The sequence below is a fragment of the Lissotriton vulgaris genome, chromosome 5 (genome assembly GCF_964263255.1).
Source record: "Lissotriton vulgaris chromosome 5, aLisVul1.2, whole genome shotgun sequence".
Lineage (NCBI taxonomy): Eukaryota > Metazoa > Chordata > Amphibia > Caudata > Salamandridae > Lissotriton > Lissotriton vulgaris.
Genome location: NC_141693.1, coordinates 887,976,856 through 887,989,760, shown reverse-complemented (window position 1 = coordinate 887,989,760; position 12,905 = coordinate 887,976,856). Strand labels below are relative to the sequence as shown.

Genomic DNA, 12,905 nt, shown 5'->3' with positions numbered 1-12,905 from the left:
TCCGTGGGCTGGTATTCATGCTCTGACCTCCCAGAATACCATCCCACTGAAGGTTAGGTTTTTACGAGTCACAAACTATGCAACAGTATACACAGAATAAACAAATGTCAAAATGTGCATGCTCAGCTTGAAGACCAGCCTTTCATGCCAATTTTCCTGTGATGAAGGTGTTTTCTGTATTGTACCTTACATTTTTAAGAGCAATCCAAAAGAATTTTGTTATCTTTCTCCTATGATGGGCGTTTTCCATATAACAAAAGGTGTGTTGCGGTTTGCAGGAAGTTCTCAGTGGATGTGGCATAGACAATGCCTTTATTGAGGCTGAAATCTTTAGAAGCAAAACTGTCCAGTCAGTACTGAGCATAGCTCAATATGTTTGTTCATTACAAGTTATGCTCATCATATCTGAGGCTAAAGAATCATTGCGTTGCAGTGCTTTCTGGAACAAGAAGGACAAATTAGGTTGCGCATATCTAATCTCAGAAGTGAAAAAGGCACAGGGTGCACTACATTCAGAAGAAATGATACACAGCAAAGTAATGTTCATACACTCAGATCAAGATCAGAAAACCAAGTTTATAGAGTTTGTCAAAGAATGTGAAGAAAAATCAGAACTTTGCAAGTACGGTGGAAATGTTTTACACATGATAGCTCTGGTTAAAAACTTGGTACATGTTGATTGGGATGGTGATTGGAAGCTGCACGTGAAGACTTTGGGGTCACTGATTACTGTATTTCATTAATTTAATTACATGAGCTACCTGAGATATGGGTGCTGGTTTTTGGAAAGAGTGAAGAAGCAAGAGGTGAAAAAAACATACCTCTACAGAAAATTCATCCAAAGTCATTTTGTGGTGAAAGACAGATAGTGATGGTCCAATGCTGTGGCTCCAGATATGAAACTGGAACAGGCGATCCAGAGATCACAGAAAAGCTCCAAGGGAATCGTTAGTGAAGCACGTAAAAGTGAATATGTTGCTCAATGGCAGCTAGCTACCATAAAGTCCTTTCTATGTGCAATATTTTCAGAGCAATGACAAAGTCCAAATAAATGGGCCACCGTGAAACTATTCCTTGGCATGAACTTCTGGGAAAGAGAGGGGACCGTTTTAATAAACATGTTCACAGCCTTCTTCATTTCATGCAGCAGCAAGGAAACCCCTTTGAAATGACTGAGCCTGTGCGACTACACAACTTTATGACCAAAGAATAAGTGGATATCAATATAAAGACACATCTACTCGATGTCCTGGAACAAGGATTGAAACTATATGCAGAACTGAAGCAGGAGGGATTTGTATTGAAGGAGAAAAAGCTGTTTGAAATAATCACTAAAGCTAAACTTTCATGCTGAATTTATCAAGGTGAGAATTTATCAAGGACATTTTTTCGCATGATCTTCTTCCAACAAACACATTATTTAATGGAAATGCTGCAACCAAACCAGTAAAGCGCAAACTTGTAGAAAAGCTAAAAAAAACTTTCACCGGAATAATTTCAATTTGAAATGTTGTTCTCTTTGACAACTATCGTCGATGTGGACTATTTGTCACAATTACGAATGGTCAAGATTTGACATTCTTCAGTACAGTGAGTTAAAGAGATCAGTCCCGCTAAGTGACCTTCCACCTGAAGGTCATATTCTGTGCCTGGACACATTAAAAGAGCGTTCTACCTGATTCAAAGATGTGTAAATATTTTGGGTCCTGCATATGCAGAGACAAGTCTGTTTGAATTTGGTTGAGAACTTATTGATGGGGTGCTAAAAGCTACATTTCTAAAACCTCTACCCACGAAACTTACATGTACCTGCAAAAACTGTGCTACAAAAAGATTCCCTTGTCGATATGCTCTTCTCAAATGTTTAACATCCTGAAAATGTATCACAAGAGATTGCCAAAACAAATAAGTGAACTATGAAAATGTGTCTAAAACAGGAGTGATAAATATTTTTTTTTCATATTCAGATCATAAACATTGTTTGGTGTATACATAAATTGATTAAAACCATTATTTGTTTCATTTCTATATATGTCTCTTCTTCCTCTCTTATAGCCACCATTTTGGAAAATAGCGGAAGGGTTGCTCTAAGGAGTTGTTTTTTCTCTATAAGACTACTTGACCCTCCAAACCTATGTTTTGACACTAAAATGAAGTGTATTGGTCTCATGGTTCCTGAAATATTACATAATCACTGCAAAACATCTGCCATTTTTTAAAATGCTGCCCAGAAAAATTGGGCTCGGATCAGCAGAGTCTACACAAGCTATATTACTTCTCTAATGATCCAAAAACACAAATCAAAAATAGAAATCTCCGGACAACAATTTTTTTACGGAGATATATCAGGGGGCTGGGATTTTTTATGGCAGATATATCCTGTGGCTGCAGCATTGGCAATTATTTTTGCTTCAATTGTTCCTCTTGTTTTGGCTGTTGTCACTGCTAGGTTTCCAGCTATTGTGGCTATGTTTTTTTTTGCTGCCACATAAGTTCGGTAAGTAAACTAAAGCTACGGCTGGTCAGTCCAAAACAGGAGTTGACGCCCAAACTGCACCTGAAGATCACACAGCAGCAAATGTTGACCTTTTAGCAAAGGTCACCTGGGCTACTTAGATATAGTATCATAACTCATAAGCTATTAGTGAGAGGATTTATAGCCACACCAGACTAATGTCAAATAAGCCCAAGAAATGTATACCCTCACGGGGTGACAAGCAGTGCTGTACAAATCCACCTTACATTACAACATTATTTATTTAGTAATTTCATATCCAGTTTGCAGTCTTCTGTAAATAATACGGTTAATATACAGTTCTTCCACAAGTTCCGCACTATACATATATCACATACATAGATACATGCATATAGTTTCAAATTCTCCAAAGCCTTAGACTGATGTCACATGATAGTTAAACAAACGGTGAGAAAATGTTCATTATGGATAATGAAAAAGCATCTCTAAATGTGCTTTTAAAAACTATACAACTGGAGATAGACTCATTTAAATATATATCCTGTCACAAATGAGACTGTATTATTTTGCATTTAAGAGCAAGCTAAAATATATTGCTCCCAGATCTTAGTTTTATTGTTCACTGTTGTTTTTCCACAGATCTTTCCTTGCACTTAAATGCCGCAATGTTTGAAGCAAATGGTGGTTGTGGTTATATTTTGAAGCCCCCAGTTATGTGGAACAAAAACTGCCCAATGTACCAGCTATTTTCTCCTTTGGAACGCGATGTAGAAAATATGGAACCAGCAATATACTCTTTAACGGTAAGTGGTTTTTCATTCCATAGATAATCCAAGCGATTGAACTGATGCGCGTAGGAATCTTTCCAACGGATCATACACTCAAAAACACCCATTAAAAATGAGACTTTTAATCCAACCTACTTTTTTTAGTAGATCTAAAAATACCTTTCAAAATAATTGTCTGTTTTATCCAAAGTCCTCCCGGCCTACTTTAGCTGACTGCCTACATGTTGCATGCAGACTATAGTTAAAAGCTGATGGATTACAATCTTGTAGTATGAAGGTCGTCGGCTTCTGGTTTCTTGGTAGTCCGATAAATTTCTTCCCATCTGTTCGTTCATGTGTTAGTCCTTATGGTACTATATGCTGACCATAGAGCGTCTTCACCTTTTTAACAGATTGTATAGTCTTGGTATGACAGCTTACATCCTCCATGATATCAAACGTGAGTTACAAATGTTGCATTTGGTGTGAGCTTTCATATACAACAAAACTCTTATAAAATTGTGATGGTTTGATTGAAAGTATATGGGCCCAGTAGGTCACTTTTGCAACTGTGCAAAAATTCTAGATTTAATAAATAGGGGAAATGAGAAATAGTGTTCAATTGTATTCTGTGAATATAATCGGGTTTGATGGAGAAATTTAAAAGCAGCATGCATTATGACTTTCGTATGAGCATCTATGTTACAGTTTACCTGCAAAATATTATGAGATTGCACAGGGTTTTTTAAATTTTTTTAATGGTTTTTATTAACTTTTCATCAAAAAGAGAGCACTCACGGTACATCATATTGCAAACAGAGATGTTACAATGATTCAAACATGCCATCAGGAGGTAGTCAATATACATATAAAGAACGGAGTAGTGGCATGGATCCGTTAGTGACTCATGCCGTGTGAGCGTGGGGGGGAACTAGGGGGAAGAGGAACAGGGAATCGAGTGTGGAAGGAGGAGGACTGGTAAGAGAAACTGGGGGGGGAGAAAAAGGGGGGGTAGTAGGGTGAAGACTGAGTATGAGGAGCAGAATTAGACATATTGTTCAGGGCTCATATGCAGGGAGGCAATGGGGGGGGAATAGAGGATAGAGGGGAAGGGAGCCGGGGGAGCGGAGGTGATCAAGTTATGTGCACATTAATGGGGCTTTGGTGCTGCAGGGGGGGTGGTGACACGTTGAGAAGTGTTCGGGGTAGCACGCTTGTGGACTAACGCAAACTGGTGAGATAGTGTGGCCCATTCTAGGGATATAGGGTGTTTGTGCCGACCTTTCACATCCTCCTCCCTCAGGGCGTCCTCCTCTGCCGTCGCCCATTTTTTCACTGCTCCCACCCATGCCTCGAACGAGGGGCCGGTGAACGCACGCCATTGCATGGCTATATTCCTTATGGCTAATAGCATGGAGAAAACAGCATATCGGGCCTGTACCTTGTGTGTCTTTGGCCTGCAGAAAATCCCCAATGTGACCACCTCCCAGGTGTGCAGCCCTGTGAGGCCTGTGAGGGCACTGATGGAGTCTAGTATGGCCGACCAGTAGGTCTGAAGGGTTGGGCAGCTCCAGAACATGTGTTGAAAGTGTGCGTCCAGGGAGTGACATCTGGGGCATAAGAATTGCGTGTCGTGGTAAAACCGCTGGAGACGCGCCGGGGTCTGATAGTAAGTAAGTAATAAATTTATTGTGCAGTTAATTAAAACCATTACAATGATTGACCCACTATTATAAACAATAAAACCTCAATAGGCCCTGTGTAAAATGTAGTACTGTATGTTTTTGAACCGTTCGTTTCTCGACACTTTCTTCGAGAATTCTAGTGCTCTGTCCCACTCCCGGTCATGTAGTTGTTGCCCACACTCGTCCTCCCAAGTAGCCCGCAGGGCATGCAGGGGCTTGTTCGTGAGTTCTCTGATTGACTTATACAGTCAAGTAACTAGGTGTCTGCCACTGCCCATGTAAAGGATGGTGTGAACTACGGGGTGTGTCGCAGGCTCGCCGGCTGTAAGGTCACTGTGCGGGCGATAGCAGTCGATGAGTTGGCGATGTGTCAGAAACTGCCCTGGGCGGAGGCTGTGGTCATCCATGAGGTGGTCATATGGGCGAAGCTGGACCTCCGCAAAGAGTGCCTACGCCTCTGTGACTTCAGATTCCGTCCACACGCGTAACATGGCACTCGTGAAGTATGTGTCCCCTCGTGGCCACCCTGCCAGCGGTAGCCGTGGGGAATAGCAAGGGGTCTTCGCTGCCATACGGTGAATTTGTTGCATGCACTGGCGTGTCACTGACACTTGCAGGGGGGTAGGTCTGGCGGGGTCTGCTGCCAGGGAGCAACAGACGACAGAGCTCTGGTATGAGGATGTGACCGTGTGTAGTGCAGGTCTCCCCGGAGTGTCTGCCCGCCGTCCAGTATGAGAACTTTCAGATTAAGAACGGATTCTTCGTAGAGCGCGAGACCTCAACCCGGTGCAGTTTCGTGGGCATCAACCCGCTCTCTATCAAGACTTCGCGACCTCCAGTCTTGTCAAACGCCGAAGCTTCAAGCCTATCACAACCTATTTGCGGGAACAGGGCAACCCCTACTCGTGGGGGCACCCGTTTCGCATAATCTTTAAGTTCAAGGGCAAACTTTTGCAGATCCGCTCGCTGGAGGCAGCTTATGAGGCGCTAGGATTGGAGAGGTCTGCTACCCAGGCTGAGTCCGCTGGGTCACCTTCGCGGCGGCACAGACGCTCCACTGAATGGCAAAGAGTTGGAAGATTGCCTCCACCGGTGAAGCCTGACCTCTCTGCAAACCTTTTAGAGAGGGAGGCGGCTGTCTCCTCGGTGGCGCTGGTGACTGACAATGAGAGTGTCCCTTGAGGGCTGCTTGCCTGGCACAGGTTGGATTCTTCTGCGGCGCCGGAGGCAGAACATGGGGGGGGTGAGACTGCGTCTTTTGCTCTTCGCTTCATCCTTGTTGAGTGGAGGTGCCCTGTATCAGGGTTGGGTAAGGTTCTAGGATGGAGCCATGTTTTCCCTAACGATTGATTCTTCAGACGGACTTTGGTCACCTCAGAAGACTTTTGATATTTTTCTTCTTTTATGTGGTTCAGTATTTTTGTGGGGGTGTTGGGGGTTGGTTTTGGGACTGGGGTTGTTTCTGGGGCTCCGCATCTGTTCTCCGGGTAGCTAGGCTTAGGCCCGGACCGCTGACCGCTTCCTGCGCTTCAATCAGCGCTCCTGCCCTAGGATGTTGTGCTGGCACTTCCCTCCCTTTTAGGAGTTATGGGTAGAGATCTGAAAATTGTAAGCCTGAATGTTAGAGGCCTAAATAATCCTGTCAAGCGCGCGGCAATCCTTTCCTTGTTGGAGAATGCAGACGGCGATGTGTGGCTGTTGCAGGAGACTCATCTGCTTTCTAGGGATACTAGGAGGATGAAGGACAGGCGGTTTCCTGTGCAAATATGGTCCCCCGGGTCCAGCGAAGAAACATGGGGTAGCAATTCTCTTTAGTGCGCGGGCGCATTGCAAGATCCTATCCCAAGTGGTTGACATCAGAGGGCGGTTTGTGGCTGTCCGGGGTCAATAGGGGGACACACTCTTGACAGTGGGGTCACTGTATGTGCCAAACGAACGCCAAGAGCCCTTTCTGAAAGCGGCTCTGAATTTTTAGAGGACCATATAGGTATTGCCCTTTGCTTCTATGGGCAAAAATGTGGCTATCTGAGGAATTAACGTTTTCAAGAGATGTGATTAAAGATTGCATTAATCTGGATAGTGCACTATCAATCCCGTGGCTTCGATTCGGGGGAGATAAATTTCAAGAGATAGGCCTGGAGAATTACTAGGATAATCCTGATAGTATCCTCACAAGCGCGACAGCCATCATCAAAGAGGCGCATTATTTGAGGGCAAACATTTTCCATACTCAACCTGAGGTGATGGGTCTCTCATGTTTGCTCCCCGCCCAACAGCAATTTTACCTAACTTTCACCACCAATGTACAGACATGATTTCTTTTAACTAGACTTCGCTTACGCTCTCTGCACTTTTTATTGGCATTCCCAAGACAATCAGGGTGGGCCGACAAACTCATGCCCTGCCTGTGTGACAATTTGGCAGCTCAGAGCACCCTGCACTTAATTTTATTCTGCCCCCTTTATAAAGAACCAAGGGGAACAGTTTTAGCTCCACTTCTAAGGGAAATCCGGCCTTACACATACATTGGAGGTTTTAATTTTCTGTATTCTTTGGCCTCCCCTGCTAGCTGTACTGTGGTTTCTAACTATATTAAAGTTGCAATGGCTGTCAGAAAGCGTTATGAGGTATAGAAGTCGAAAAGGAATGTTGTAATTCTTTACTATACAACTTTTATACCCCCTGAAATGTTTATGATAAGTGATATAGCTTGCTGTGCTAGGTCTTTTGTATTAGGGATTACATTTTATAACTGTCTGAATCCTATGAACTTTTCTCTTTACTAATTTTAACTACACTGCATTACAAATATGTTATGACATTTTAATTGTAATGGTTGTTTGTTAAAACGTTTATGTTTCTTGGAGCCGAATAAAGTTATTTTGAATTGAATTGAGTAAGGCCAACACTACACATATCCAACCACTGATTATGCAACACCCTTCCCTAGAAATCTAAGCGTTAAGGACTTAAAATGAAACACTTTAGGGAATAATGTAAATTAATGTAGGTAGTTAAAATATAAATAAATACAAAATAATGTTAAAAAGATTAAAAATAATACTTATTGTTTATTCAATTATAACATTTGAATACCTTTTTTGCATTTATATTGTAACAATACTTTTTTCAACATAAATTACTTGTAATTCATTTTATACATCACTGTTAATAATCCATACTAAACATTTTTTTATTAATTTTTAATGTATTTAAACTTTGAAAAATGTTAGTCATTTAATATATTCTAAATTATTTATTATATAATTCAAAATGTATTTAATAGTGCTGCAGCATTTATTCTTTAGTTCTACAATTAAAGTAAATATTTAAAAATAATTTACAGCATCTTAAAAAAATAATGTATTAGGCTTTTGAATACAAATGTTACTTTTCCCTTTACTTTACCATATGGTGACTTCACAGTTTGGGAGGAGACCTCCATGTTGTAAAGTATAGGGAAAAGTTTCCTCCCCAGTGGGGTGGAGATCTCAGCATGAACGTTTAGAGAAAAGTTCCCCAAACTTTACCAAAGTAAATACAGCTGTAAAGCGCTCCGACACCCTTTGGATCTAGATTGCACTATATAAAATTTTAAATAAATATATTGTGAATTTTAGTGAAGCTTTGCGTTATTCTCAGGTTCACAGCTGAGGGTCAGTGGTGGGTACCAGCTAGGCAGAGGCTGAGCATCAGACTTAGGTTGCGAACTAGGGTTAGGGTTACTTACATTTATCATAAGACTTAGCTTATTAGGTTTAGGATGTAAGGCAAGGATGACATTTATTGTATTTAAATATATTGGGCCTACGACCATTAAATGCATTTCACTCCAACTATATACATTTGTATATAAGTCATTATTGATATAAAAGGACTATTTTCTGTGTTTCCAGCGTAATAATTAAAATAACTATTTGAAATTCTCCATTTCCACTTTGTTCTTCTGAAGAGAGACCGGTTTAGTAGCAGGAAGTCTTACTCCAATTAAGTAGTGGATGTTCATTGGGTTAGCATCTGCCCCTTACCCTTCCTCTGTTCTCACTCTTTCCCTTCTTGCTTGTAAAATGAGACTGTGGGGTGGTGGAGAAGCAGACCAGGATACGCGAGTATTCTTTTATAGTGGATTTATTGTCACCAAAATGTTACGGGATAAGTCTAGAGTCTTTTCAACAAAAAGTCTTTAAACCAAGGTTAAGCACTCTTTCCGGTGCAAGGGCTTCTGGTACGTGTAGTTCGGCTTCAGCGCTTCTCTTCTACTTCTAGTGTGACTGAGGTCTTGAGCATCAAGGTAGGTGGCCGTTGCTCCCCGGTACCAGAAAGGAAATAAGAAACAAAAAGAACCCTGTAAATGGGTGGTTCACAGTCTACAAGCTTTGACACAGGGAATCAGGGAAAGTGTGGGGAACTGTCACCTTTACCGTCACCAGTGGTTCGTGCCGCACTGCTTTATTACGCTGACGACGGCCCCGGTTCTAGATCTCCCGTTTTTTCCCCGCCCTTAGTTCCCTCCACTGCGCGGCCCCAGACCGAGGAAACGCGCCCCCATACCTTGTGGAGCCACGTCCCTCCGGGGCCGTGGCTCGAGTTGTCGCGTTGCCAGGTAGGGTCTGGCTGCCTGTCTGTTCCGTCCTCGGGTTCAGTTCTGCTCCGGACCTTCTCCGACGACGAGTCTGCTTCCTCCCCCAGTAGGCTCCCTGCTCTGTCCCACGGCAGCACCGAAAACGTCTCAGCAAGCGTCATCTCCTCGCGTTCTCCGTCTGTTGGTCCCAGGGAACGCCTGCTTCCCTCGGCGGCATCCCATTTGAAGATCTCCGCCCCACGTGACCTGTACGATTCCTCCGGGAAGTCTGACGCCTTAAAGGGCCAGCGGTCCCCAGTCAAGCTCTGAAAAAACATGAGAGAATACGGGGAAAGGTAATGGGGGAAACGATCCAATGCTGGCGTTCCTGTCTGTGCATCCTGTTCCTCCCCACAGAGACTTATAGCAAGATTATGAATTTTATCTACCAAGGATTTGGGCAACTCACTTGAAATTATCTAAGACTCTGAGAATCCCTAGCTACTGAAGAATTGTGGTCCAAATACTTGCCCAAGTCCCTGCCCATGTAGATTCTAACTTTCTCTTCTCTGCTGCCTTTTTCAGGGTACTCAGCCTTTTTGTAATATCAATGCTTAAACCTCAGCCCTCATGGGCCTTATATTACGGATCGTCAGTAGAGATCTGGAAGAGATTATTGGTTATGGAAGTCCATCGAGTTAAATAACCACAATCCTTGTCCAAGTAAACCACAAAAGTTTCTAAATTAACCTGTGCTGAACCCTTTGGTAGTTTAGCACAAAGCAGTCCGGCTTAACTTACTGAAAAGTTTTAATGCAGCATACAACCAGTAATAAAGTGAAAACACATCATAAGAAAAATCTCAGACCAATTTAGAAACATAGCTTACATTTTATTGAATAAGATGATACTAGCACCACAAAAATCCATCAGTAGAATCGGAGATATTGAATTTCAAAATCTTTATGAAATATAGATCCAAGAAGCAGAAAGCACCACTCCCAGTTATCTGATTGTGTAAGATGGGAGGAAAGTCACATGTTCAGGTCGACTGCAATGGAGCAAAGATTGGATACAGGGACCAGGTTAATCTTGCTGAAGAGTTACTTCCCCGTGTCCTGGTGCGAAGAGTTCCATTCATGTTGGAGCCTGCCGTGAGAAGAAGACTTTTGGCAAAAGAGGAGATAGAACGTTGTGGATGGTCTTCCCTGCAGAGCAAAGAGCTGGTCGTCACTGGAGCCTCGTGCTGGTCAATCGTCTTGAATGGTTGCTTTCGCCTGACGTGCAGGTCTTACATTGCCGGTCGCTGTCTGCATGAAGAGCAGGTCCCACTGGAGCTTCACATTGGTGGTTGTTGTGAGAGGATAATTCTTTGTCCAAATAGGTCACTTAATGGTTGTGACGAGCCCAAAATTCAGGAGTTTCTATTTTTCTTGCTGAGGAGTACTTAAGGATGCCAGCCAATGGTATGGGACCCTGGAGGTACCTCTTGGGGATGAGGACTCACTCCAGTAGAGGCCAGCACCAGAGCTCAAACAGGTACATTGGTGCTAGTCCATAGGGCAGTTGCAGGGAGGCTTCTTGAAGCTTGTGTCCCTGTAGCTCACATCCAGAGTCAGCCAGCAAACCCTTGGAGTCATTCTGGATAGCCTAGGTTCAAGGCAAGCAGTCCAGTATTCCTTTTTCAGACAGCAAGCCAGTCCTTTGAGATGCAGGGCAGTCCATCTGGGCACCAGCACATTCCTTCCTCTGACTCTCCCACAGGTCCAGGAGTATTCTGAAGAGTGGTTCTAAAGGCCTTATTATTACATCTTGTGTCAGCCTTTGTGTGGCCTAATTCCTAAACTGTCTAGGATGACAAAAGGCAGAGCAGGCCTGGTGTTAAGTTCATTAGTGTGGGCTGCAGGCAGGGCCCTTTAAAATGTAATCAGGTCCTGGGGGAGCTCCTCCTTAGACATCCTGTTGGGAAAACCGTCTCCCTTCACACCAAGGTTTCCTTTGTCTCACTATCTGGAAGCAATACACAAACCCCTAACAGCAGAGCCAATCACAGTCATGTGACTCAGGACACTGGCAGAAAGGCATGGTTGTTTAGGAGAAGCAAATGGCAACTTCCAAAAAGTAACTATGGTTTACAAGATGGCTTGAGAATAATTGTATTACTCTATAGTATCTTTTTGAATATTCATGTTGAAATATTGCTGTACACTAAATTGTGACATCCTGTAGTGCACTAGGTCAACCTAGGTGTATATCTAGGTTACTTTTCCTCTTAACTTGAACCAGGTGGCTTGCAGAACCCCTTGCCTGGTGCACACAATTTTGAAAATTGTAAATATTGAATAGTTTCCAACACACTGATTTCGAATTAGTTTCTAGAGTGCACACCCGCTGCGTTCTTCACTTGTATATTCAATTCCCTGCACAGCAGCCACAGTGCACCACCCCAAAATGTCTTCCTTTGATGATATTCTACACTTAACTGAAAATAGAGCTCACACTAAAGTTTACACTGCTTCAGAAGCTGCTGACATCTATGGGCTCATATGAGAAGTAAGAACATTTGATATTACTTCAGGACCTGTTCAACAACAGATTAAACAGTTAGAATAGCTCATGCGCAGAGAAATAAACCAGCGTCTGCACGCTATCACTCTGGTCCAGTACCATAAGGCCAGTCGCATACCTAGAGGGTTGCGCCTAGCAATTAAGCCAATGCTCTTTAAAATGAACAAAAAAATTATGGAAACGTGGTATTGTATTTTAAATAAATGTTAATTGGATTTAATTTTGTTAATTGTGGAGGAACTTTCTCAAGTTTTAGTTGGTCTTGAAGCTGAAATCAAGAACTCCAATCCAATCTGACTTCTAGGATGGAAGCAGATGTTTGGACTACTACTCTTGAAGAAATCAATAACAAGTTAGATGTGTACGCCAAAGAAATTTACGAGCATAAAATTAGAACATTTCGCCGTGATACAATAGATTATAAACTTGACGAAGTGTATTCATGGGCGGAGGTTTATGCCCAAAAAAGACCTTGGCATAAGCAAGGAACTACCTCCTCAGAGGAAAGTTTAGTATCAGTCACTGACACCCAACTATCTAGACCTCCGGCACCCACCAGAATATCCAACACTGATGGAGCCAGAGCCGGTCCTGTTGCAACTAAAGTTTCTTTTTTAGAGACCAGTCCTGCTGCAAATCAACCTCCTACGCAGGAAGCAAGTGTATCCACCAAACCCGCAGAGGTCATAGATTCAGCAAAAACAGGAGGGACACGCCACAAGAAACACTAGTAGTAAACATCTCCTATAGAAAACTCACCACAAATCAGATGGTGGTACTAGAAAAAGGCAGTTCATTTGTTCCTACACATCACACCAACAGTCTTGATCCCCAAAAAGCACTGTACA

General features: G+C 42.7%; 1 protein-coding gene across 7 annotated transcripts in view; it reads left to right on the top strand.

Annotated features, from left to right (window-relative positions):
- PLCE1 (phospholipase C epsilon 1) overlaps positions 1 to 12,905 on the top strand; it is a 1,649,974-nt gene that overhangs the window by 1,440,379 nt on the left and 196,690 nt on the right. For all 7 annotated transcript variants that reach the window (XM_086922473.1, XM_086922472.1, XM_086922474.1 and 4 more), the window contains one exon: positions 3,116 to 3,279. In XM_086922473.1, the coding sequence (XP_086778599.1) occupies positions 3,116 to 3,279 (164 nt within the window). The remainder of the gene's footprint in view (positions 1 to 3,115; positions 3,280 to 12,905) is intronic.